Raw genomic sequence first — 27425 nt, forward strand, 5'->3', positions numbered from 1 at the left:
CCCTGTGGGGAAGATGGGGCCTCCTTCTGATCCCTCCTACCAGAAGCCCAGCGGGTATGTGGACCGGCTCGGGCGCTCTCCCGAGCGGAAGCAGAAGCCCCAGGAACAGGGAAAGAATGTGGGTCTGGGGAAAGCGGGCAAAGGAGGGGCAGGCCGGGGAATGGGCCGTTTAAGAACCAGGTCCGGGCTGAGAGACGGCCCGGCAGCCTGGGACAGCGACTCGGGGACCGAGCTTCAAAGGGACGGGCGGATGAGCCCGGCCCGGGTCAGCGAGCGGCCGCGGGGCCAGGGCGGAGAGGGCGCGGGAGCACAGGGCGGGGAATGTGGGGGTGTGAATTGGCCTGGGAACCCGGCGGCCGCACCGGAGGAGTTGCGGGGGGGAGGGACCCAGAGGGAGGGCGCGGGGGGGCAGTGCGGGGGGGGGCGCCGGGCTGCGGCCGGGCAGGGGCGCGAGGGGAGCGAGGCAGCGGCCGCGGGTGGGGTGCGGGGCGGGGGGAACGCGCATCGAGGGGCGGGGGGCGGCGTCGGCGCCGGGGGTGGGGGAGCGGGTTGGGCGGCTGCGTCGGCTCCGCTTCAGCCGCTGCCGCTAGGGCGCGGGGGGCGGGGGGCTCGGCGCCGCGAGCTCGGCCATTGTGGGAGCCGCTCCCCTCGGCTCCTCTGCGCTGCAGCCCGGGGCGCGCCCCGCCGCCGCCGCCGCCTTTGCTGCTGCCACCGGCCGGTCTCCCCTGCTCCGGCTCCCAGGGTAAGGCGCTGGGCGCGGGGCTGGCTGCAGGCTCCCTGCCTGTCCACCGGGTGCGCGGCGGCGGCGGGGCGCGGTGCTGGATGGCGCGGGGCGGCCGCGCCCGAGTCCGGGTGGCCGGCGGCAGCGGGGAGGCGGCTTGACAGGCGCGGGCATCGCGGCCGCCCGGGCCTCGCACCTGCAGCCTCAGCGGCCCGGGCGGGGGAGCGCCGAGCACGCGGGGCGGGGGTCTCCCCGCGGCGGGCGCTGCCCGGGCCAGAGGGAGGCGTGTTCTCCGGGAAGATGGGACGCCCAGCCCTCTCGGGACAGGCGAGACATTTGCGGGAGCCGCCAGGGCCCGGCCGGGGAAGGCGCTTCCCGGCCCCAGGTTTTCGCCGCGGGCCTGGGCGCCCGCTCGGCTCCCGGTCGCGCGTCCGCATGGCGCGGCCCCGCTCTTTGTCAGCCGCGCGCGGCAGGCACGCGGACCCACCCGCGGGGCCCGGGGTTCGCGGGCGCGCCCCTCCCGCACCGCGGGGCAAGTGTGGGGGCCGGGGGCGGGAGGGCCTCAGCGGCCGAGAGCCAGGTGAGGTGCCCGTCGCTCACCGGGCCTACGGCCTTGGGAGTGGGCTGGGGGCGTGGGCGCGCGCTCCGGGGACTCGGGGGCTGATGGAGTGACTCAGGTGAGCGAGGGGTGGGGCGAGAGACCCGAGGTCAAACAGGTGTTTGCGAGGGGAGGCTGACTGACCCGGGTAGAGCCGGGGAGAGATGGTCTCCCCGGGAGGAGGCTGGGGATGTGCCGGCCTTTGTAGTAAATGGGCGTCTTGGGGAGGAATGGGCGGTTCTGGCTTGAAGCAGGTGGTCTGAGAGGAGGGGCGTTTTCCTGGCCGCGGCTGACGCTGGGGAGGGAAGCCTGGCCTGAATTTCCCCCGAGGCGGGGGCAGTCGCTTGGGCACCGGACGTGGCTGTGGGAGGCGGGCACCAGAAGTAATTGCGGGGAGGGGGGAATGCTAGGATAAAAGGCAGAGCTGTGCCAGATCCTGGGTCCTTTCCTTTCTGTGGCTAGATTCCTTCTTGATGTTCCATGGGAAAAGGGCCCCAATGCTTCCCGCACAGGAGGGGCCCTGGAAGGGCTGTTCTATCCGCCAGTGGCTGCTTGGAGGCCTCTTGCAAACGTTTGATGTTTCTTTTGTTATCTTTTCACATTCTGTGCTTCTGGTGGGGATCTGCCAATGACCCAGGAGCCCGCCCCTGCCCCTTGCTCCCTTCAGGTTGAGGTTCCCAGAATCCGGGAGGAGCTGTACCCAGAGACCTAGGTGCAGGTATTCCCCATAAGGGAAAGCTGACCGGGTCCCGCCCACCTGGGCCCTAGAGCCAAAGTGAGAGCTGCTTAGTTGAGCTGGATTTGGGGCCTCCAGGGAGGCTGGAAGCTGAAGGCATGCACCATCCGCGCTCTGATGAGGCCGCTGGGGTGGTGGGCCATGTGTAGCAGATGGTTCTGGGAAAGGAGCTTGGCTTGGCTGAGGGATGGCTGCCCAGTCTGGCTGGTGGAGCCCAGCTGGCCCCAGAGTGGTTGTGTTTCCATTCAGGTCTCTCCACTAGCTAAAATGACCAGAAAAACTTTCTGTATCACCTCCCCCACCCCCATGCTGTGCCACTTATTCCCACAGCAGTCCTTGGAATAAGCAAATGAACATTTTATCTAACACCCATTGTGTGCCCTGTGTGGTTCCAGCCAGTTTTATATTTGCATTTTACTATGTTCTTAAAACATCCTCTAAGGTGAACTAGTACCCCCATTTTGCTGATGAGGAAACTGAGTCCCAGAGAGGTGAAGTGACTTGCCCCAGACCACACCAGTTGTAAAGTGGCCAGACCAGAGTTGACACGCAGGTCGGTCTTACTTCAAGTTCAGTACTTTTCTCAATAGACTTGGCCAAAGATGGAATGGGACAGATGTAGAATTTCTGTCTATTCTAGCTCGAGCTTTGTTTCAGGCCTGCCAGTGAGATCGTGCTTTAGCTTTTTGAAAATACTTCCCATCTGCTGCCCCATTTTATCCTTACAACATTCCTGGGAGGTAGGTCGAACAGGAATAGAACAGTAGATGCTGTCCATTAAGTGCTTATTAATGTGCCCTGTTCCACGCTTTACCTGCAGGATCTCATTTGTGTCTTGCAAACAGCCCTGGGAGGTGTAGCTGCTATCCTCATCCTCACTTTATAGATGAGGATGCTGAGGCTCAGTGGTCAAATAGCTTCCTTAGGGCAGAACCTGAATCCACGTCTTATGATCTGTGGGACTTGAAAGGTCCAAATGACCAACTAACAATAATGGCGCTTACTAGGAATAGGAGCTTAACTTTTACAGAGTATTTTCAGATTTATTTATTTATTTGTTTTTAAGATTTTATTTATTTCTTTTGAGAGAGAGAGAGTAGGGGGAGGCACAGAGGGAGAGGGAAAGAATCTCCAGCAGGCTCCCCACTGAGCACAGAGCCTGATGAGGGCCTGGACCCCACGACCCTGAGATTATGACCTGAGGTGAAACCAACAGTCGGACGTTCAACTAACTGAGCCACCCAGGTGCCCTGAGTATTTTCATATTTATGAACATCTTTACATATTGTATCCTGGGATTTCTGTCAACCCCTGTGAATTCATACTGCCCTGCATTATCATCATCCTATTTTCCAGATGAAGAAACTGAGATTCCGAGGTCAAGTCAATGGCAGAACTACGACTAGCACCTGCTTCTCAAGTCCCAGTGTGCCTTATATGACCGACCTTTCACCTACTCATGTGCTCTCCTCTCTCCACAGACCACCTGTCCCTGGGCTCCCAGGCCCTCCCACGGCAGCCCCTGCCTGGGCGATGTCTTCCTCAGACGAAGAAACGCTCAGTGAGCGGTCCTGCCGGAGTGAGCGGTCCTGCCGGAGTGAGAGATCGTATAGGAGCGAGAGGTCAGGGAGCCTCTCCCCATGTCCCCCCGGGGACACCTTACCCTGGAACCTTCCACTGCATGAGCAGAAGAAACGGAAGAGCCAGGACTCGGTGCTGGACCCTGCGGAGCGGGCCGTGGTCAGAGTCGCTGGTAAGAGAGGCCCTAGCGAGCAGGGTGGCGGGAGGCAAGGTGACACTGGGCCTGTGTGCACCAGCTGGGGGTGGGTCATGCAGGGGGCCTCCTGGGGCGCTCTGACAAGCCAGCTGGAGTCCAATTTGGCATTGTTACTGTTGGAAAGATGATGGAATAACGTTAAAGAACAACCCAAGATTGTAGACTCTGCCATTCCTCACCCCCATGAGCTGGCCAGAGGCCTGGATGCAGTTTTGCACCTTCTCCATCTTTGTCCCCATGCAGTTGCCTTTGTGGCCTACGCACCATTCTGGATCTGACCTTTTTCACTTACTCTTACATCCAAATGATTTTCCATATTACACCTTAGGCTTTAGAGTTACCATTTATAAAGGCTGTGTAACATTTCATGATTTTAAAAATCCTACTCATTTTCTAATTTTTTTTTTTTTTTTGCCGCAATAGACAGTGCTGCAAAGAACATCTTTATGAATAATAGCACTTGACTTCTGTTGAGTTTATTTCCTTGGAGTAAGTCCTTGGAGAGGGCAGTTTCACTCACACTGCTTTCTGAAAATGTGGTACACACTTAGCCTCCCTGCGGCCCGAGGGCTGGGGCTGCCTGCTGCTGTGGGATATGCCCGCTTCTCTGCTGGCAGGTGAACTGAGCCGGCCGGGCCTCGGGGGCCACGGTCAGGAGTGCGGGCTCCGCAGTCAGGGAGGAGAAGTGCTGGCCAGTGATCCTGCCACAAGCCAGCTGTGTGGCTCTAGGCAAGTCTCCTGTCCTCTCTGAGACTCACTTTCCTGTCTTGAGACTGCTTCCTGTGCCGAGCTGCCTTGAGGATGAGATGAGATAATGTATGGAAAGCTCTCAGCACTGTTTCTGGGTTAGGAAAGGGGGGGAGTGTTGTGGAGTGCTCCCTCTGCTGCTTCCTCGAGGGCATCCAAGCCTCCTCCAGGAGCTATGCTTAGCGTCACCCGCTGCCAGTGGGCCCAGAGTACAGAGACCAAGCTAGAGTAAGCCGAGCAGCAGCTCGTTCAGTGACATCACCCGCTTTCATTCCTTCACCAAGGCCTGTCCTGCTCCCTCTTTGGTGTCTCTCAACAAATGCCCCGGCCGCCTCTGCTGCTTTGTCCCCTCCCATCTGGGTCTTCCAACCTGCACCTCTCAGTTCTCGTGGTCTTGACCCTCTTCCATGTGACTCACTAGAGTATTTCATTCTAAAATGTGAACCTGATCCTGTTTGTCACTCAGCTGCTTCTGAGCCTTCTTTGGCCCTTCCTTGCCTGGGGAATAGAGGCCCCTGAAATCAGGTCCCTCCTGAGCTTCACCTTCCTGCTATCTCCACCTCTAAGCACCTTGTCACACTGAGCTGTACCTTGATGCCTAGAGCTGTGCGCCTTGCGGGCTCAGACCTCCCATGATGTAGCTTTCTTCTCTGTAAGGCACTGGGAAAGTGTGACCTCCTCTGTCCCCAGTACCCCCAGCGGTATCCAGAGCTCCCTCCTTCGCTCTCATATTTGTACTTTTCCCTCCCCTGTGCTCCCTTGACCAGCTCGGCAGTTATCCCCCAGGGAACCTGTCACTCCCTCAGGACTGTTAGCAACGCCAGACCATGTCTTGCTTCTGTGTTTGCCCCCAGCTACTTGCACAGGGCCTTGTGCATACTGGGGATCAGAGAACACCAAATGATGGGAGGAGTGCAAGGAGCGTTTGGGGAGAATGTGTGACCAATTGTGAGTGATCCAGGAGCAGGCAGTGAGCTGTAAAGGGATGCTAGGTAGGGAGAGGGTTCTGTGGGCTCAAGTCCTGAAGGGAGGGTTTTAGCAGAAGGTGAACTTCCAAGGAGACCCTGCAGGCAAGCTGGAGAGTTTACACTGCTTTTGTGGGCAGCAGGAGGTCCTTGGAGAAGGGTCCTCCTCAAGACGTCTGGACCTGTGGCATCAGCCAGTCTGTAGAGTTTCCCAGTCTGTAGAGTCTCCAACCTTGAGGGGCCCCGACCAGGGGGTCTCAGGACCCACAAAGCTCTCGTTTTCCTGAAGGTGGCCTCCTCCTTCCGTATGCTCTCTAGCCCCATCTTCCACCACGTAGACATACTTCTAGGTCCCTTTGGGGTGAGTTCCCCTTCCAGGCTGCTCTGAGGGGCCCCACGGGATGACTTGCCTGTCGTTCAATATTGCAAGTCTAGCACAGGAGTGGAGCGGGCTTGAGAGGGCTTGGGCCCCAGGCAACGTCTCTAAAGATGCTGTTGGGTCAACTAAGCAGAGGGGCAGCGGGCACTGTGTTGTGTTTCCGGCATCCATGCTGATCTTCTGCACCTCTTGATGCTGCCAAATGACAGTCCTGGGGAGGGGGCTGGGCCAGGGAGGCTGAAAATGTGGAGACTGTCATGGTTAAAAATAACTCGTGTGCTGCAGTTGGGCGTGTTTCGTTAGCAGCAGAGAAGAGGCGGGCCGGCTGCTGCAGGGCCTGGCTGCAATCTTGCTGTGATTTCGGAGCATTGGTGGGGGTTCGACCAGGGTTATTTAAAAGGCAACCTGGCTTCTTTGGGGACTGCTTCCTGTGAGGTGCAGGAAGGGCATGTCTGGGAGACCCTGGGTGCTCCGAGTCTCTCTGAAGTCACAACTTTCATTCTGGGAGGAAATGAAGTCATTCTGGCCCTGGGAGCCAGCTGTGGCCCATACAGTTTTCTCCTCCCCATGGGTCTGGGTGTGAAGCCAAGTGGGGGTGTCTGATTCAGTCTTCCCAAATGCAGAGACCTCCCTCCTTCCCTGGCCCCATTCAGCATCCTGCGCTTGAGAGGCCTGATTGGGGGCGGGGGAGGAGGGGCCCTGCTGGTCACACATGTCGGACCAGAGAGGCGTGTCAGGACGAGAAACCTGCTGATCTCAGTCTACAAAGCCCACACAGGTTCTGGGGCCTGCATGCGTGCTGTAACCCGATTCTTCCCATTCTCATCCTTTCCCGCCAGATTTTCTCTCTCTTCTTGGCCAGCCCTGTTCTCAACTCCTTAAGCCTCTTCCCCTTACAATGGAACAATAGTCCATTACCAAGAAAGCCGTTTTCTGTCCATCTGTGTTTTGGTTTGCATAGAGATTTCACAATAACTGCGAGTTAGGTAGGACATGTGTCAGGATCTGAGGCCCAGAGGATTTAAACAACTTGCCTGTAGTCACACCGTGCTGGCAGAGACAGGGCCTCTGACTCTGGGTACACTTGTTATTTCCATTTCCTCAGGCAACGTGTGGCAACCGGGCCAGGCTGAATCTTGTGCAGATGACAATCTAAAGAGCTGAGCCGGTCTCCAGACTCACCTGAGCACCCTCCTGCTCACTTCTGGTGGAGGTCTCAAGATCTTGGCCCGTAAAAAGGCAGAGACAAAGATCTCTGAAACTTTGCCTCTTTGAAGACCTCTGGCTCTCTGTTACCGCCCAGCCAGCTTTAGTGATAGCCTTACTCATTGGCGGGAGGCAACAAGGAATGGGAGGGATTGGGGAAGGTAGTCTTCCAAGGACCACAACCCCACAGGAGAGGAAAGAGGGTTGTATGTTTTGGGGCTTTTGGGGTGCTCCCCACCCCCCAGAGAAAAGCCGGGTATAGGACCGAGTGTAACACAGTTGCACGCTGTACAGTTCTAAGGGGGCGCCATTCCTCCTTTCTGTCATTGTGGCTTTGTATATTTATTATGACAAATTTCCTGCAGATGGCAGTAAAGTGTCCTGAAGAAGAGATCCCCTTTGGGCCGGGACTGGGGTGCAGGGAGAATTCCCCATCTACCTATCAATCCGGTATTCATCCACTTAACCTTACATCTTCAGGACCCTCCCTGTTCTCGGCATTGATATTCAAAGATGGCTGAAGATGTGATCCCTTCTTCACAAAGCTCAGTCTGGTTGAGAGGACAGCAGGGAAAAAATAATTACATTCCTGTGTGCACTGTGAAACAGGGGAGCATAGGGACTCAGGGCTAAGGACTGGCCTCCTAGTTAACTAGTAGAAAGCAACCCACCCCTCAGCAGGTGCTGGTGAAATCATCATTCCCAACATCTTCTCCCGTGTGGCCTCCCCCAGGAAGCCTTCCCTGATCCCTCCAGACAGACAGCAATTGTATCTCTGCCCAGCCCTTGTTTCAGTTGATTTATGTTACAGTTCATTGTTTCCGCCACCAGATCTAGAGGTTGCTGTAGTCAGGAGTCCCATCTTACCCTGCCTGGTGTTGCCCCAGAATCTCACCCTGAAGGCGTGGGCTTACTAGAATCTAGAAGCCTGGTGAGGGCCATGAAATGCAGCTCCAATGCTGGTTGGCCCTGCTTTGAGAGCTCACCTCACCTCCGCTGCTGGAGTCTCTCAAGGGCTTCCCTTTGGGGAGCCAGTGTTTGAGAGCTTATGCCTGGTCAGAAGAAGGGGCCTGCTTCTCTGCACCTATGCATCTCTCCTCCAGGATGGAAGCTCTGAGAAGGAGTCTCTTTGCTTGTTCGTTCATTCATTTGTTCAATAAAAAAATGGATTTAGCCCCAGTTAGATGCCAGGCCCATTGGAGACAAGTGGACCTAGAGGCAGAAAACTTGGGTGAATGACTTCACTTCCTAGAGCCTCAGTTTCCTTGTCTGTAAAAGGGAGATGATGGCATCTGCTTTGAATGATCATTGAGTGAGAGTCGGGACGTGTTAGACAACACGGGTTAACATGCCCGTTACTGCACTTAGCGTGTCATTCCTTGGCTAAGGAAGAGTCAACCGGGCCAGGCTGAATCTTGGAGTCAATGGAGTCAATGGAGTCTCCAGAAAGGCAGCAGTTTCCCAGGTGAGCCAGGGAGGGGCCCCGGGCCTCTTAATTCCATCCCTTTCTTTTGTTCACACTAGGGCTTTGTCAGAGGGCAGGTGGAAAGGCTTTTTTTTTTTTTTCCTCTGGCCAAACCATGTTGAGAAGAAAGGAAAGCAGGGGCAGGAAAGGGAGCCCTAGAAACAATTCCACTGGGAACCCTTACTCCAGAGCCTCCAGTCTTGCTTGCCCCAGGTTCTTTGACCTTTGCACCCAGGGAGGATCCTCTTACTTCCTAGCTTCTTTGCTTCTTCCTGGCAGTATCCTCTGGAGTCCCCTGATCCTATCCTGGAGCTTGGTTTCGGTAGCAGGAAAGTCCCATGAAAGTGGGGCAGAAAGAATTGTAGCTACACACCACCAGCTCAGCCCCAGCCCTTTGAAAGCGAATCTGGGTCACAGTAGCTGCAGGGATGGAAAGGGACCACGTGGGCAGAATTTTGTGCAGGCAGCAGAAAAGACAGCCTGACTGTCTTTCCTCTGAGGCTCAGGGTCTTTGTGGGACCCCAGCTGGCAAAGGAAGGTGATTGCCACATTGCAAGGTGTCGGCTTTGTGCTGTTGGTTTCCCATCATGCTTTTCCAGTGACTTCCCAGGTGACACGGAGACAGGTTTGGAATGGCAGTCTGACTCATGTCTCTCTGTTCTGGAGCAGCTAAGGGCTGAAGTTAGGAATGCGGAGGAAGGACTGGTTCATTCGGGGGCTACGGAAGCCTGTCATTTCTCAATCCCACGGGGTTAGAGATGACATGACACCAGAGGAGCTGACCGTACAGCGGGATCTAGGGCTGCGTTTTCTTTTGTTGCTGCAGCCTTCCCCCCAGGAAGAGGTCTGTGAACATATCTGGATTGGGGGAGTATTAATAACCCACCACCACCAAAGTGCGATCCTGCGCCCAGCCAGTTGCTGCGGCTAGGACCTGCCATGATTTGGCCCTGAGTCTGCCAGTTGCCACCTGTCAGGTAGAAGTGGGCCAGCTTCCTGGCTCTGCCTTGGCGCTCCTGCAGGAGCAGAACTGGTGCACCTGGCTGCAGTCTCTGCCTGGATTTAGGAGGCTGCTGCAGAGATGGTCTGGCATCCCCTGCAACCTGAAAACCAATGATGGGTGGAAGTTTCTGTCCTCAGCTGTGTCTCACCCCTACTCAAGAAGATACCGGGGTTTTGCCTTGTGTCTAGGGGGAGGTTCTGCCTGGAGCCTCAGTGGGTGTGTCTCTGGGCATGCCTTTCCCTCTGCATTCCCTCCTTACTCGTTTCCTCCCTCCTGTGCTCTCTTTTCTATTCATTCACTCAAGGGCATGGCTTTGGGAGTCAGCTGGAATCCCAGGTCCAGTTCCATCACTTGCCAGTTGGGTGAGCCCGAGGAAATGACTAACCTCACTGAGCCTCACTTTCCCACAGTTAAAATGGGGGGAGCAAGAGTGCCACTGCAGAGTCTCATGGGGTGGGTTAAATGAGATAGTGAGAGTGAGGTGCTTGGCTCAATGCTTGTTAGGTAACCAGCACTAGATACACATTAACCATTCCATGAATGTCATTCATTTGTTCATACACTTGTTCACTAATTCATGAATGCATCGATTCATTCCTTTTCTTATTCATTGATCATGCACTTGCTTGTTTGCCACATATTCCTAGAGCTGCTTTGTGCTAGGCTCCAACTGGGCTTCAGAACCCAGCTCCCTCCCGTGCAGGCAGCCAGCACGCATCCTGAGTGGCGCACGTGGCAAGCCGGAGTTATCTGGAAGTTCCAAATGGGAAGGCCTTTTTCCCTACTTCTGCCCCCACTGCTAGCTTAGCACTATGATAGCATTTGATTTGGGCCTTGGGAAAGAAATAAGACTGCCAGGACAACCTGAGGAGAAAGGGCATATCCCTGTTGTTTGTTTCTATTCCTGTTCTCCTCTCTTTGGCCTCAGCAGAAAGGAAGGAAGGGAAATGAAGAGCGAACAGCCAGGAGGAGTTAGGAATTAAGGAATTCAGTGGGTGGTTTGGGGATTTGAACTCTGGACTCAGTCCAGGAGCTCCTAGGAGCTTATGTCAGCTGGGATCCCCTAGGAAATAATAGTTGTAAAAGCCACTGTATATTGAGTCCTAGATGTGTGCCTATATCATTCAGTCCTCCCAGAACCCTGGGAACTAGTTGCTACTCTCCCGGTTTTACAGTAAGGAGGAGAAGGAACTTGTCTGAAGTCAGACAAGTAAGGGACTATTGGAGCTGGGGTTCAGCATCTCTGAGTGTGTATGGCGCCCCCTGGCTGCCGTGGCTCAGGTTGGCCTAACTCCAAATTCCGGGCCTAACTCTAAATTCCCCACCTTCTTCAGAACATTTCAAACATACACTAAAGTTGTGGGAATAGTATAGTGAACCCCCATCACTCAGATTCAAGAATGATCAATTCATGGCCAATCTTATTTCAGCCATGCACCTCATTTCTGCCTCCCCAATTACAGAGTTGGAAGTTCCAGTAATCACACACTCACCACCTCACATTTTAACTATCATATTGGGGCACCTGGGTGGCTCAGTGGGTTAAGCCTCTGCCTTGGGCTCAGGTCATGATGATCTCAGGGTCCTGGGATCAAGCCCCGCATCAGGTGCTCTGCTCAGCAGGGAGCCTGCCCCCCCCCGCCCCGCGCCTACTTGTGATTTATCTCTCTGTCAAATAAATAAATAAAATCTATCATATTGCTTTTCCCCCTGTAGTCAGAATATTGGTTTATCTGTTCAGTAGTCATATCTTAATGGTAACCGTCCCACTCAACCCATTTCCCAGGGGCATCATGTGGGATTCTGACTTCTGAATCCCAGGGCCCCACATGTCCCTTCCAATGTTGCTTATCTGATCTTCTGGCCCTTCCAGCTTACGGTTCATGCCCTACTCCTAGAATACGCAGAGCTGGGCTCAAGCATTCCTGGCTCTGTGTCTGGAAATTTGATTTCTGAAGTGATATCTGTTTGTTTTGCCTAAACCACTTCAAATGAATCAGGACCCTGCCAGTGTAATTAAGAAAGTCCCCTGAAGATGGGTTTCAAAGATTCAGTCTTAAGATACTGAACTTGAGATGCATTAGGACTGAAGTCTTTAAAATCACAGAGGGAAGGGATTCTGGTTTTGTGAGAAGGGCCTGCACCCCAGGCCTGCCCTGATGTTGGTGAGCTGTTTCCTCTCCAGGGCTTCTCTGGGATCCGTACTCAGCTTCCAGGCTGCCTCTCTCACTAACCCTTTAGGGGTTTCTGTCCTGAGGTAGTATTGGATAAGGAAATGTTATTATTTTTTTCCCTTAGGATTTTATTTATATTTTTGAGAGAGAGAGGTCACTTGAGCATGAGCGGGATGAGAGGCAGAGGGAAACGCAGGCTCTCTGCTGAGCAGGGAGCCTGATGAGGGGCTTGATCCTGGGACTCTGGGATCAGGACCTGAGCCGCAGGCAGATGCTTAACTGACTAAGCCATCCAGGTGCCACAGGAAATGCTATTTCAAGTGGAGGGATTAGCCACAGCGCCTAATTTGGGGAACCTCCCAATTCCCCCAAAGTGTGCAGAGTGCCTATAGCCCTGTTTGGGAGGAACCAAAGAGCCCTTACACAGGATGAGCAGGAAAGGAGATTGGGGCAGAATGAGTGGGGCTCACATTCGCCTGTTTCCTTCAAGAGAGAAAAAAAAAAAATGGTTAGAGTCACAGAAAGCCTGGGAGACTGCAGAGGGGCCGCTAACATTCCTAGGTCCTATTGATATGTTCTGAATGCCAGGTTTGTGCTTAGTAGCTTACAGGCTTCCTTTGACCTCATCCTTAAAACAACTTTAGGAGGCAGATGTGCCTTGGTAGATAGAATAGAAACCCAGAGAGTCCCATAACTTGCTCAAGGTCTCCGGGCCAGTAAGAGGCCATGCCGGGAATGGCTCTAGCTCTGCCTAGGGCAACCCACTGCCTCCCCCATTACAAGGAAGGATAGTTTAATAATAGCTAACATCTGCGCGGCACTTCAAGGTTCACGGAGTGCCTTAACTCCCATTATCTCCACTGTGCCTTAGGAAGCCCCGGGCGGGTGAAGCATTTCACGCCCCTTCGGGACAGCTGCCTATCAGAGGTCCAGCTTCTGCTCATTTCCCCCATGTAAGGATTGGAGATTCTTTGGCATTGGCTCTGACAAGTCAGGGGAGAAGGCCTAGGGAGGCTGAGGTGGAGAGACTTGGCCAGTTGCTATGGTAACCCAGATGGCTGAGTAACCATTTTGAGGGTTGCTATGGTGACGGGCTGCCTGTGGCAGGGATCTTGTCTTCCTGGGTGGCTGGCACCATCCAGACCTCTTAAATTAGCGACGTTGCACTTTCTGAACAGAAGAGGGCAGCATGATGGTGGGCAGACGCTTCCTACCCCAGAGCGGTCTGGGAAACTGGAGGCAAAGCTTAGTGAAGTGTTTCCAGGGGCTGGGCGGAAAGGGAGTTTTAGCTGGTGATGGAAGACTGGGGGCGCTGGGCCTGGAGGCAGGTGTCCTGAGACCTGAACCGGATGATCTTCTTCCAAGATCCAGCCCCTTCAGTGTCTGGTTCCAGCTACTACCGGGGAATGTAAAAGGCACAGAAGACAGCTTACCCCCACAAGGAGGAACAGAGCGCGTGCGCAGATGCACGGACGCACACACGCACTACTAGCAAAGAATTTATTTATAAAGCATCCATTAACACATGTAAAATAATGCAGTAGGAGCCAAGCTGAAGAAGTGCTGGGAGTAAACCTTCTAGAGGATGGAGGAGGAGTGCTAGCAGAAAGAGAAACATTTTCATTTTCTTCTTTCTCCTCTGCACCTGAAGCCCTTGGCCACTGAGTGGACACTGAATTGGATTCTCATTTGTCTTGAATCACAGATCTTGCCCACATCTCCCACCCCCATGTCTTCACTTGAGACATCTATGCCTTCAGCAAATATTTCTTGAACATCTAGTAGATGCAAAGCGTTGTGTTAGGTCCTATGATGAAGGAAGATGAAATAGATGAGTCTCAAAGAACTTCTGAATGAGGATGTTAAGGAGGCAGTGATGCAGACACCCACAATACATGTGGCTGGAGTCCCGGGAGTGAGAGGAAGAAAATGTGGCCGGGATTTTGAGAGGAGTCTCTTCTACCTGGGTTGATTAAAAATAACTTTATGTCATTTTGGGTGAGCTTCCAAGATGGGTAGGATTTTATTAGGTGAAGTTGGGGAGTGGAGGACATTCCAGGCAAAGGCTCAGAGTTTGATTATAGGGGAAGACCCCACACATGAGGGCATCGCAGGAGGCCAGCGTGTACAGGAAAGTAGATGTCAAAATTTGGAGGACTTTGAATGCCAGGCACAGGTAAGGGACACTGTGAGAGACAAGCATATTCTCTTCTTAAATACTCTAGCCTTCAGCTAGTCAGAAGCCACAGGCAGCTGAGTATTTTAGGATCATCTGGTCCACTCATGCATCCACTGAGTCAAAATTTTAAACAAATATTTGCCAGGTGCCCTGCACGTGCCAGATCATTTGCTAGATGCAGGTCTAGTGTTGAACAAGGCAGACAACAGCCCCGGTCCTCAGGGAGCTAATGGTTTAGTAAGGATTAAAGACATGGAACTGATAGCTTCAAGTGTGATGGATATTACCAAAGGGGAGTAGAGGGGGTGGGAAGACCTAATCCCAGGGATCAAGGCAGGCTTCTCTGCAGGAGTTTCAGCAAAGGTGTGAGTAGGATGAGCCAGGCCAAAAGAGGAGAGCATTGAAGGATTACAGCCTGAGAAAAGAGCAGGTGGGAAGGCCCTGAGGTAAGAGAGCACATGTTTGAGAAGCTGAAAGAAGTTGAAAGAGGCTGGACCTTACAGAGAGGGGCCCTTGGTGAGGCTTGAGTGGGGGAGGATGTGGTGGAAAAATAAGGCTTTATTTACTTTATTTACCCTTTCCTCCCACTAGATGTCCTTCTGAGTACATCCTGCCTCCTTCCGCTTCCCCATTGCAGCCTCCTTAGAAATGCAATAGCAGTGTCGCCACCAGGAGCAAAGGAAAATCATAGACCTAAAGAAGAAAGCCTCAGAGCTGTCCTGATTGTGTGGTCTGGCTATAAATTTAGACTGTTGCTTGGAAAAACCCAGAAACCTCCCCTTCATAGTCTTTCTTCTTCCCATCCCCCCACCCTCCAGCAGCTGCTTTGTTCCTCTATCCTTATAAAATTTTCTCTGTATAAAACAGAAACATCAGCCAAACATGTGGACTTCCCCTGTTCCATTCATTAGAAGAATTCATTACTTCAAAATCTCATGGGAGCATTTAAATGCAAATCTTGTCAAGAAAGCTACTTGAGTCTGAGAAGCCCTCCAGCCACAACCCAAACCAGAACTTTCTTCCTTGAATACCATGTTTCTTAAAAGGAATCTCAACCTCTTGCCCTCTCCCCTCTAAGCCCCCTAAGCCTTCAACAAAGTCTGATTCCCAGAACAGACTCTCTCTCCCTTCTTGCCCCTGTCTTTCTTCACTTTTGGCAAGCCTCAGTCACAATTCTTGAGGAACCTGCTTACAAAGTGACACACGTAGCAGCCCCAGGAGGGGATGGAGGGACTTTGCTATTTACTGTAATGAAAATGAGGCAGATGTCTGGGGGTGAGAGTGGAGGTGTGTGTATGTGTATTTGTGTCTGGGCCTTCTTAGCCCTACTGGAATAAAATAATATAGGAAATGCAGATGACTCAGCACGGATACAGTCAAGGTCCCCAGAGTTAGCATTTCTATATTCTCTGCTGTTTACGAAAAATGTGCTTATGCCATCAATCTCCAACTCCTTCACCCTGCATTTTCCACTAAGTCTCTTATTTGAAAAATAATAAATCTCAAGCTTGGGGCACCTGAGTGGCTCAGTCATTAAGCATCTGCCTTCAGCTCAGGTCTTGATCCCAGGGTCCTGGGATGACCCCCCCCCCCCCCCCCCCGCAGTGGGCTCCCTGCTCAGTGGGAGGCCTGCTTCTCCCTCTCCCATTGCCCCCCCCCCGCCTTGTGTTCCTTCTGCCATCTCTCTCTGTCAAATAAATAAATAAAATCTTAAAAAAAAAAAAAAAACAACCAAAAACTTCAGGCTTATTTTCCTTCTTTTCTTAAACTGAGCTCACTAGCAGCTGACACCAAACTGTGGTCTAGCTTTTTTTTAAGCACAGAGGATTAAACTGGAAGGAAATGAGCCTTTGTCCAAACACCGTCCCTTGTCCGCCCTCTTTTAGGCCCTTCCATACATGATTTTCATGCCTAGAACTTGGGCAGGCCAGCAGAACTTGATGGATGGGGAAAGATATGATTAATGACTTGCTCACCCGATTTCTGATCATGGTATGGTGTGGAAACAACCAGTGTGCACCTATTAGTGAAAAGCATTATCTCTTCTTACTAATGTGCTGAGCACTGACCAAGTACTTGGCAACTATTCATAGTCCATAAAGAGGCAGGCCTTGCCCCAGGGGGAAGAAGCTCCTCTTCAAAAACCTTGAGAATGGGAACTGAAATGGAAACCCAAGTTCCAATTTTGCCTGTTCAATGTCCCATGAATTCTTTTTTTTACTTGCTAATATGCTGCTATTGTGAAATCGGCCAGCTTAACTTTTACCCACAACCACCTCCCTACCCCCTGAAAAATCAAGTTAGCAGACTTGATGAGGCCCTGGAGGATAATGGCTGGGTGAGGGGAGCTGGGGGCCAAAAAAAAAAAAAACCAATCACCTGCATTTACCTGAGTTGCTGGTTCACAGCTGTGGGCCCCCAGTGCGGTCTGTGAATATTGGGACTGAAGGGTACACGGATGAATGGAGGATGGGATGACACGGAGAACTCCCTTTCTCAAAATGGTTCCACGTAAATCCCTACCTGTATTTACCAGTTTCCGTCCTTCGCTAGCCTTTCCCCGGACGGAAAATGCTTGGCTTCCTCCTTCTTCCCTGACCAGTTAGGTTCCGGGATTCTTTTCTTTGTTCCGTAACAGGTCCCCACATTTCTCCCTTCCCATCTAGGTCTCTGTTCTGATGGCTGTCACAGCGCCATAATCCTGTCCCTCCCCCCCCCGCCCCCCCGTAGATTTATGTCCTTCTGTCTCTCTTACTCCCCTCACCGTGCGGTCAGAGTCCCGTTTTCATCCTCCCCACCCCCCACCCCCTGGTCATTTCTCAGCTTCTGGCTCCTCATCCTTGGCCTGGTTTACTTCATGGTGCTTGGCGTGCCCTCTCATTTCAAGTTCAGTTTCTTCCGTTTCTGGAAAACCCTTTGTTTCTGGGATTCCGTGTGGCCTCAGTGTGGCCTTCAGCCTCTCACTGCAGCCCTGTCTGGATCCTGCCCCTGTCCTCCTTCTGACCGTGTCTAGCTCCGGATCTATCTAGGTCTTTCGCTCTCTCCCTTCCCCTCAGCTTCCCTAGGCCCTTCTCCTGCGGCTGCACAGGCCCGGCCCGGTTTCCTCCAGTCAGGGGCTCCCTCCTTTGTCCCAGCGGCGGGTGTAGGTCAGCGCCGAGCCGGGTGCCCGCCCGCTCCTCCTGTGGCGTCGGCCCGGGGTCTCCCCGCCGCTGCGGCCCGCCCAGTCCTTCATTCGCACGCGCGTGGGGCCTCCCTCCCGGCGGCCCCCGCCTCCCTCGGCCCGCGCCCCCTGCCCTGCCCGCGGTGGTCCGCAGCTAGCCGGGCCCCGCGTGGGCAGTCGGGGGGCCCGGCCGCCGAGGCGGCGGGAGAGGGGCGGGAACCTGCCGGGCCTGCCGCTCCTGACAGGAGGAGTCGCCGCCGCCGCCGCCGCCGCCGCCGCCGCCGCCGCGCCGGGGCGGGCTGAGGGAGGAGCGGAGCGAGGGGTGGGGAGGCGGAAACGCGAGCCGGGACCGGCGGAGTGCGAGCGGCCGGCTGCGGGCAGGCTGAGGAGCGGAGTGCTACTGCCAGGCCGGGCGAGGCGGACGAAGAGCGGACAGCGGAAAGGGGACAGCCGGGGCGCCGCCGCCCCCGAGCCGCACAAAGGGCCGAGGCTGGGGCCGCCGCCGCCGCCGCTTCAGCGCGCGGGCCTGGAGCCGGCGCTCGCCGGGGCCCGGGGAGAGCGCGGCGCGGGCGGCCATGGCCGGCTACGTGCCGGGTCAGCAGCCGGCCAACCGCAGCCAGGAGAAGGAGTTCGTGCAGGCGTACGAGGATGTCCTGGAGCGCTACAAAGGTGCGGCGGGCGGCGCGGCGAGGGACGGGCGGCCGGGCGGGGTGGCGGGGTGGCGCCCACCCCGGCGTCGGGGCTGGCCCCGGACCTGCTTTTTCTCGGGCCAGCTTATTTGCGGAGTTGAGATAAGCCTGCGGGAGACGGCGCTTTCCCCAACGCTGGCTACATTAGCCGCCCTACTATCTGGAAGGGGGCGAGCCCGGGGACTGCCTCCCGAGCCCCGGCGCCGTAGGGAGTTGCCGGGGAGGAGGAGGAGTCGGGCGGGAGAGGCCTCCCGGTCCGCTCCGAGTGTCCAGCTCCTCTCGCCGAGGCTCGGGCGGCCGCGAGCCCGCCCGGGGGCTCTCGCCCCCCTTTGTCTCCCTCAGTCTCCGCTCCGTCGCGTGGCGGCCGGGGTCGGTGAGTGTGCACTTTTGGGGAGAGGCCTCCTCCCCCGCGCAGCCCCGGGGGCTTCGAGCCGGTGGAGGCGGGGGTCTGCCGCCGCTCTCCCTCCCACCGAAAGGCTTGCCGTCGACTCGGGTGGCAGCCGGGAGGCGCTCTGGCCGCGCAGCCCCGCACTCCAGTGCCTCCTGCAAGGCCTGGGTGTCCGCGAGAAAGTTTTGATAGGCGGAGGGTCTGCGGACTGCGGCTCCCCGACGTGTCCCCTGATGCCCGAGGCGCCCTTCGCGCTCGAGGCCGGGGTGCGCGCTCCCGGGGGCCCCTGCCCTGATCTTGAACATCCAGGGCTGGGCTTTTGCTTTGTGTGCCAGTTGAGCTTTCCAGCCCGGGAGATCCCCCCCCCCCCCCCCGAAACTCCAGAGGCAGCACTTTTCTCCTATTTTATTCAGCGGCGCCCTTGTGACTGGGCCTCTAGTTTCTTTTCATCGGAAGGAAACTTCAGCCCTTATGACTGAGTCCAGCATACTTGTTTACGACACCTAGCCAGTGAAGGGAAACTAATGCAGAAGCTGTAAAACCCTCCCTCTTTTTCTTCCCTTGTGGCTTGGGAATGCAGCAGGAGAGAGAGAGAAATGAAATGCTGAAAGGGACCTGCTGAGGAGGTCTGCTGGTTCTCTTCTGCATCAGCTTCTGTAAGCTGTCCAGGTTTCCCTGCCTGCAGCAAATGTTCTGTCACCCCCCTGTGGTCTTTCTTTTAAGAAATGTGGTTCATTTCAGAGCACAAAGAGGTTAGATTGTACTGCTGAACTTCATTGAAAAAATGCTGCTAAGTGAATGGTTAGTTCCCTTAAGTTTCCTCGCAGGCTTTGGAGCAACACTGCGCTCTTCAAAGAGAGGACACTCTGTGCCTGTGTTGGGCTGTGAGAGCTTTAACAGCTCGCAGAATTATAACACAAATAGGTGAAGAAATCTCAATCTCAGCACCTCGCCGGATCATGTTGCTGGTGGCCTCCAACTGAAAGGAAGTTGGATTCCTAGCAAATGAAAGGAGGAAAGAAGGGGGAAGTAGGGCTGGTTTCAGGAGAGTCCTTTTAGCTGGCTCACTTAGTTTGGTTTCCTCTGAAAAACTTTGATCAGGTGTGTAGGAATTTGATCCTTTCCAGGCACAGATCTCTTTCTTGGGAGGAATGAGTTGAAAATGGCCAAAATAAATTAACTTGAGCTGTTTGAATGGTTGTACAGGCTGCTCTATGATAGTTGTAGAAGAATTTCTCACCCCCCCCCCCCTGCATCATTCTCACTGGGAAGTCAGGGTGGATTAGGATCCAGGCCTTTGTTACTTTGCTGTATGGAATTCTTGCATTTTCCAGACTTAGAAATCCCCTTACTGCCTTTATGGGAGAACACTTAGCCTAAGCTAGAATCAACAAAGTGAGCAGGGTTGTACTTTGTGAGAACAAAGACCAGAATTAGTTTTGGAGAGACTTGGGGAAATAAATACTGATGATGTTGGGGTGCTAGGCTCTCATTGGTTGGCCACCAAATTCCTTGGATCTTGATCTCTCTCTCTCTCTTTCTGCTGTAAATTTGTAGTCACCTCATTCTACAAATGAAACAGGATTTTTGTATTCAGGAGAGCTAAAGTTTTCAGCTGCATAAACTGTCCCTGGAAGGGGCAGAGGCTAGAAGGGAAGTGATGCATTTGCTTTGTGAAGGGAGTAGAACAGTATGTATTGCAGCTGTATTAGGAATGGTTGTCAGGCATGGATTTTCCATAATTGTGCCTGGCAACCATTTCCCTGTGTGTTGGTAGTGAGCATGGTTTTGGCAGGATTAGGTGATTCAGCATGGACATAAACACTCTCTCTCATTTCCTAAATATCCCAAAGGTTCTTTCAGAGCCTGAGTGTCCAGCAAATAGGACGTAGTAGCTAATAACTTTCTATCCTAACATTTCAGAGTGGGTTGCAACCAGCAGAGCCAGGACATGTTCTTAACAGTTCTCCAAAAAGCAATTATTAGGTACCTATTGCAAGTAACACAGTGTTAGGCGCTGGAGATGCCAGAATAATGAGTGAGATCTGGTTGCTACCCTTGGTTATTCACATCTAACAAAGGAAAGACCTATGCAAATAAGTAATTATAATACTATAAGTGCTAGAACAGAAGTATGTATAAAGGACTGTGGAAGCAAAAGGAGGGATGAATATTTCCACTTGGGGTTCATTGGGAGATTTGACAAAGGAGGTGACCCTTGAGTGGACCTTTAGGGATGAATGAAATTTAGTCAGATGGAAGAGGGTGGGGAGGAGAGAAGACAGGAATAAATACCACATGCAAAGGTTTGAAGGTAAAAGTGAATGGAGGGGTGGGTTCAAGGAACAGAATGTGAGTAGTTGGGTATGAACAAACAGCAAGAGTTTTGGGAGCAGATGATACTGTAAAGGATCCATAAGTCCAACTTATAAAGATTTTTTTTATGGCTTTATTCCATGGGCAGCGGGGGAGTCATTGAAAGTTAAAAGTTAAAAAAAAAAAAAAAGCAACAAGCATACCAATTTTATTAATTCGTGATAGAGGACATACCTACCCAGTGATTGGAGTACTCATATTGCTGTCTGGGACACCCTTTTCCTTGTACCGTAGTGATTATGAAGCTAGTAATCAGATGGTTGCTTTGTACACATGGAAACAAAGAAAAGAGACATGCCTTGTTTTGAGGAATATTTCATCCAGATGATTTGGGCCACTTGCAAAATTTTCCTTTCAATGGATTGAGGTCCTTGTGAACACCAAAGCAAACTAGGAAAAACAGAGAGGTAGGAGAACGAGGATCTGATTCTTTTCCTGGGGTCGGGACAAACTCTGTGGAAGTAGCAGGCCACAAATGGGCATAGTTTTAGATTTTAGAGAAGTTTAAAAAGAAACACAATCCAGGTTCCTGGTGGTTGGTTAAATAGAAGGGTAATGTGTAAGTTGATTTGAGTGGAATTAGATTTTGTGTTTTCACAAAGCCCTTATAGACTAAAGATTCTTTATATGCCAGGCTCAACTAGGAGTAAAAAACATTCACATTTCAACTTTGGTAACATGGACTATCTGGTACTTAAAAACTTCAGAGTTCTCAGTAGGTCCCATGGATTATACAAAGTAGTTATGACCGATATTTATTTATTGTATCACAAAAAAGAACTTAAAGAACTTACTGTATAGAAGGAGTGAAGGGTCTGCACATTATTTAACATTCAAAATTAGCAAGACAGCACAATATAGTAGAGATGAGGCTTTGAATTTCTTTAGTCTTGTGGTCCAGTCCTAGTTCTGCCATTTAACATCTCCCTTGGGTTTCACATCTGTTAAAATGGGAATGATAATACTAACTCCTTGGGATTCATGAGATTCATGACCTCCTGGCACATATTAGGCAATTCATGTTTAGAAAAACTTCCATGTAGGGGCACCTGGGTGGCACAGTGGGTTAAAGCCTCTGCCTTCCGCTCAGGTCACGATCCCAGGGTCCTGGAATCGAGCCCCGCATTGGGCTCTCTGTTCGGCAGGGAGCCTGCTCCCCCCCCCCCTCTGCCTGCCTCTCTGCCTACTTGTGATTTCTGTCAAATAAATAAATAAAATCTTAAAAAAAAAAAAAAGATTTAGAAAAACTTCCATGTAGATAACACTTTATTTTTTACAAGGTAGTTTCATATTTATTATCTTATTTGATCTTTATAATATTTTGTAAGGGAGGTATTATACACATGGTTACATTTAGGCATGTAGACTTAAATTATTGTCTAAGAGCCAGGATCCCAGATTTCTAGATGGTTTCACATTATATCACAGAAGGTAATCTTAAAATCAGCAGTGACCTGAGTTAAGTGAGATAATTGTGAAAATAGTTTAATTGTTAATATCACTGTTAGTTTTTAGCATTTGAACTATACTTCCATCCCTTATGTGGCGTACATTTCCAGATCTCTGAACTGTGGAGAATTTCTTCTCCTTTCCTTTTATTATGGGAGAGGTTTCATGGTATGTAAATTACTTTGACATTTAAAAATACATACATATTTTTAAAATTTTAGCAGGCTCCACGCCTAGCATGGAGTGCATCTTGGGGCTTGAATTCACGACCCTGAGATCAAGACCTGAGCTGAGATCAAGAGTCAGACATTTAGCCAAGTGAGTGAGTCATTCAGGCATGCCCCCCCACTTCTGAGTTTTTTAAAGTAATCTTTACACCTTGGTAGGGCTCGAACTCAGGACCTTGAGATCAAGAATCACATGTTCCATGGAGCATATGAAATTTGTGCTCCATGGAACACTTTGAAATTTTTATACAAAAACAATGTAATGCAAAGTGATGAAGTTTTGTTAACATAGTGGTTAGAAAATATAGGCTAAGGCTTTAATATTGTTTAACCAAGCGACTCTCTGAAGCAGCCTCTTGGTTAAATGTAAATTCAGTTTTTAAGTTCCTTTTTAGAACACAGCCCTTGAATTGGAGTGGATAGCTTCTAGACAGAACAATAGAATAATTGCTGCTTCTGGACATGGACACTGTTAATTCAGAAAGTGAGTCAAGTCCATCTGCTGGGAAATCACAAACTTTGGCCACATTCATGCTGTTGAAATCATAAAATGTGTGCATGTGCTAACAGTGCTTATGGGAGCTACTGCTTTCATCTTGGGCTTGCCTGGCAAGTGACATAATACACGCCAGGGAAATGCATCAGCTGAGGCCTTATTATCCTGGTATTTTTCAGTGCCAGTTTTTGGAGATGAGGGTAGAAAGAAAACTGTTCAGAGTACACATTCCAAGATCAAAGGTCACAAGGTAAACACAACGCAAGATGAATTTGTAGCATTTTTCTCAGTGGTCTAGAAAACACCCAAGGCCCTCCCAACTTAAATAAGGTTGGCCCTTTAGCTTCTGGTAATTATATGTTGAGCCATGTTGTGATGAGGTTATATGGTGTGCTAAAGGTCCTGCTTTTGCTCTTCATGGTTGTTTGTTTAAGATTTTGTTTATCCATTTATTTTAGGGAGAGAGAGAGAGAACACACGAGTGGGTGGAGGGACAGAAGGAGCGGAAAAGAATCCCAAGCAGACTACATGTAGAGGAGCCCAGTGGGGGGCTAGATCCTACAACCCTGAGGTCATGACCCAAACTGAAATCCAGAGTCGGCCACTCAACTGACTGAACCACCCAGGCATCCCACTTTTCATGGTTTTGATTGGAGTTTAAGCTTCTCTTGTCTGTCTTGCTTCTACTGGGGCATTTGCTCATTTCTGGTCTGGAGGAGCCCTTTTAGGCCTGTTAGCTTGGTATGCAGTATCTAAGAATGTTTATTTCAACTTTTGTGGGGTTACTTTTTTTTTTTTTTTTTTTTGAGAGAGACTACAAGAGGGAGGGGCAGAGAGAGAGAGAGAGACTCTCTGGCAGACTCCATCCTGAGCATGGAGCCCAACTAGGGGCTCGATCTCATGACCCTGAGATCACCACATGAGCCAAAACCAAGAGTTGGATGCTCAGCCAGGTGCCTTGTTTTGGGTTTCTTCTAATAAAATATTATTTTTCCTTCCAGAATGTCTCAGTTCCTGGAATAAATTATAATGAATCACTGATTCTTTGTCTCTAACTTTCAGGGCCTTCCATTGTTTGACTTATTCTGCATACCTAACTGTATCAACTGTTGTTGTCCAACACAGCTCTCTGCTCCATTTGGGCTGGTCTCAGTATTCCTTCTCCTTAGGTCTTCATATCTGCCCCTGTGCTTTTATGGTCTCTCTTCCTGAAATGCTCTCTGCCTTTCTCTCTGATTATTCAAATCCTACGTTTTTTAAAAAGAATGAAAGCTAAGTGTGGGAACTTCATGCTCCATGCAGCTTTCTCCCCTTACCCCTTCAGAAATTAATCTTTTCTTCCTTATTTTTTTTTTTAAGATTTTATATATTAGAGAGAGAACGAGCAGGGAGGGAGGGGCAGAGGGAGAGAGAGAGAGAAGCAGACTTCTCACTGAGCAGGGAGCCTGACACGGGACTCGATCCCAGGACTTGGAGATCATAACCTGAGCTGAAGGCAGATGCTTAACCCACTGAGCCATTCAGGCACCCCTCTTCTTCCTTATTTGTACAGTGTCTGCCTCAGTCTCTTACCTCTATTCTGTTTGTATTATTTTTGCATTGCCTCATGTCTGTTAGAATTGTTTCCTTAATGAAGTTTTATGCTCTTACAGCGCAGGCACTTTTTTTTTTTTTTTAAGATTTTATTTATTTATCAGAGAGAGAGAGGGGGAGAGAGCAAGCACAGGCAGACAGAATAGCAGGCAGAGGCAGAGGGAGACGCAGGCTCCCTGCCGAGCAAGGAGCCCTATGTGGGACTTGATCCCAGGACGCTGGGATCATGACCTGAGCCGAAGGCAGCTGCTTAACCAACTGAGCCACCCAGGCGTCCCATTTTTTATACTTCTTTTGTATGTGGTTGATTGTCAGGGAGTTTCTCTCAGAAGAGAAGGGGCAATCATATGAGCACTCTCAAGTCATATTTTAAAATTTTCTTTTCAATTATAAAAGTAATATATGTTTAATGTGGAAATTTATAAGAAATACAGGAAAGTATATAGAGTTTTAGAGTGTGTGTGTGTGGTGTGTGTGTAGGAGGAGAGTGAAGAGGCAGGCCAACCAACAGCTAGATGTGATCTGCCTGGGGAGAATGCCGTGCTCAAGGATAGGCCCTCTTTGGCCATCTGGGGGTCTGATACCCTCAGCTTGTTGTGGCTCCGTAAATTTTTGTGACAGTGTTAAGTTTATTCTCATTGGGCACAAGCATTTATTTTTCTTTCTCTGTTCAGAATTTGCTTTCTTCTGCATAACCAAGTGTCAGTCATCTGAAATGTGCCAGTGATCAGGGATGGTTTGGGTTCTTGCATAGGACAAGTTAATTAATTGGTCAGTCAGTATCCTTCTTTTGGGCAAGGGCTTTGCCAGCTGTACTACTGGATTCCCTCTCACCATAGCTAATTTCTATTGTGAATTTTGTTCAGAAAGGTAAACATAATTCCTTTGTGTCAATGAAAAGAATGAGCTTGCTTGAAGTGTCTTGGAGCAGAGATGGTTTCAGCTCGCAGGAGTATGTTGGATTGAGATATATAGGAAGGATTTTTTTTTTTTGGCTGTACTTTGTAGTCAGTCAACAGCAGTAAATAAGCTCACATTGTAGTGCACTCTGCTAGCTTATAAGCAGATACTGTGATGGGGAAAGTGGTAGTGGGGAGTTGTGGGGGCACTGGGAAACATTAATAGAATGATATCAGGATTAGGGGTGGAAGGAGAGAAGGTCCTGAATGTTAATATAAAGAACCATTATAAAATGGACAGGATTAACGCAGCGGCTGTGTAAATGATGGATGAAAGTGGAGCTTTATTCTCTAGGAGGCCACTGTTGTAATTGTGTCATGAGGTTAGATTAAAGGATGTTAAAGAGGAGAGGTGTATATTTGAGAGACATTTTGGACAGGTACAGGGACTTAAGTTGTTTTTTATTTTAATTTTAATTAATTTATTTATTTAAAGATTTTATTTATTTATTTGACACAGAAAGATGCAGTGAGAGAAGGAACACAAGCAGAGGGAGTGGGAGAGGGAGAAACAGGCCCCCCCCCCCCCAACTGAGCAGGGAGCCTGATGTGGCACTCAATCCCAGGGTCCTGGGTCATGACCTGAGCCAAAGGCAGCCACTTAACCAACTGAGTCACCCAGGTGCCTGGGACTTAAGTTTAGATTTTAATATTGATAATCCTTTTTTAGGAGATTTTGCCTTGAGGAAAATAATTAATTACCCCTAAAAAGCCAGGGTTATTCCAAAATAAGGTCCTCTTTCTTCTTGTATAAAAATCTTCTTTTGAGGATTTTTACTCCATTCTGAATTTGTAAGATAGGGCTGTGAATTTAGGGCTATGACTAAAGGTTGTATTTCAAAGTCTTGTCATTTATTTATTTTTTTAAAGATTTATTTACTTAGAGAGTGTGTGTGTGGAGGTGGTGGGGTAGGAGAGAGAGAGAGAGAGAATCCTTAAGCAGACTCCCTGCTGAGTGCAGAGCCATTCCTGGGCTAGATCACATGACCCTGAGATCTTGACCTGAGCTGAACTCAAGAGTCCCATGCTTAACCCAGTGAGCCACCCAGGTGTCCCCGAGTCTTCTAATTTAAATTAACAATGCTGAATGCCCCAGAACACCTATTCTACCCATTTTCTGGACAGGTTTCCTTGTATGTTTCCAGGAATACCTGCTAAGAATTGCATCAGAAATCCTCTTAAATCCCTTCTAAAATCTTCAATTATATCTTGAAATGCTAATCTCCTAGGGTGTCAGGGGGCTTATTTGGAGGATCCATTCATTCATTTAATTAATAAACATTTATTGAATGTCTTCTCTGAACCAGGCAGTAGGCACAGTGCTGAAGTAACAAAGATTTTGCCCTTGCATCTATATGATCTTACATTTTTTTTTTAAAGATTTTATTTATTTATTTGACAGACAGAGATCACAAGTAGGCAGAGAGGCAGGCAGAGAGAGAGAGAGGAGGAAGCAGGCTCCCCACAGAGCAGAGAGCCCGATGCGGGGCTCGATCCCAGAACTCTGGGATCATGACCCGAGCTGAAGGCAGAGGCTTTAACCCACTGAGCCACCCAGGCGCCCCTGATCTTACATTTAATGAGGAAAACATACTGGCAAACGGTTAACATCCATTGTAGTGATTGCTATCATGGAGCTAAATGCTGGTGCGGTGGAAGTGAAGAGGAGTAACTACCAGGGCCAGGGTGGAAAAGGGTCAGTGAAGGCACCCAAGAGGACATGACTGAGCTGTCAACCAAGAGATTCGGGACTTGGGGCCATAAGTTCATATAAAGGGCATTCTGGGTAGTGTGAACCATGAACAGAAGTGAATGGATGAGAGAGCTTGAGGAGAAAATATAGAGTATTAGTAAGGTCGGAATGTAGGGTGTGAGGGAAGAAGTGAGATGAGGAGGGAGAAGTGGGCAGTCTTAAAGTGTTGAGTGGCTTTGATTTGATCCTATGGGCTTTTGGGAGCCATTGAAGGATTTGGGGCAAGGAAGGCTATGATTAGATTTACATTTTGGAAATATTTTCCCTCTGGCAATAGTTCGAGGAAGGATTACAGAGGGACAAGACCAGTGACAGAACAGTTAGGAGGTTGTTACAGTAATTTAGGCAGGGAGTGATTAGAGTTTAAGGTTGTGCAAGTAGTAAT

The 27425-nt window shown here is 50.7% G+C and overlaps 1 protein-coding gene across 25 annotated transcripts in view; it reads left to right on the plus strand.

Moving 5' to 3' along the window:
- Positions 1-3573: 3573 nt before the first annotated feature.
- Positions 3574-27425, plus strand: part of MACF1 (microtubule actin crosslinking factor 1) — a 337337-nt gene continuing 313485 nt past the window's right edge. For 24 of the 25 annotated variants that reach the window (XM_045064242.1, XM_045064247.1, XM_045064244.1 and 21 more), the window contains exon 1: positions 3574-3808. In XM_045064242.1, coding sequence (XP_044920177.1) covers positions 3589-3808 — 220 coding nt within the window. In that variant the 5' untranslated portion in view covers positions 3574-3588. Of the gene's footprint in view, positions 3809-17566; positions 17780-27425 lie in introns of those variants that run through there. The other variant, XM_045064251.1, reaches the window with a different exon arrangement.

Source organism: Mustela putorius, unplaced genomic scaffold (genome assembly GCF_011764305.1).
Source record: "Mustela putorius furo isolate JIRA1106 unplaced genomic scaffold, ASM1176430v1.1 tig00003853_pilon_pilon_pilon, whole genome shotgun sequence".
Lineage (NCBI taxonomy): Eukaryota > Metazoa > Chordata > Mammalia > Carnivora > Mustelidae > Mustela > Mustela putorius.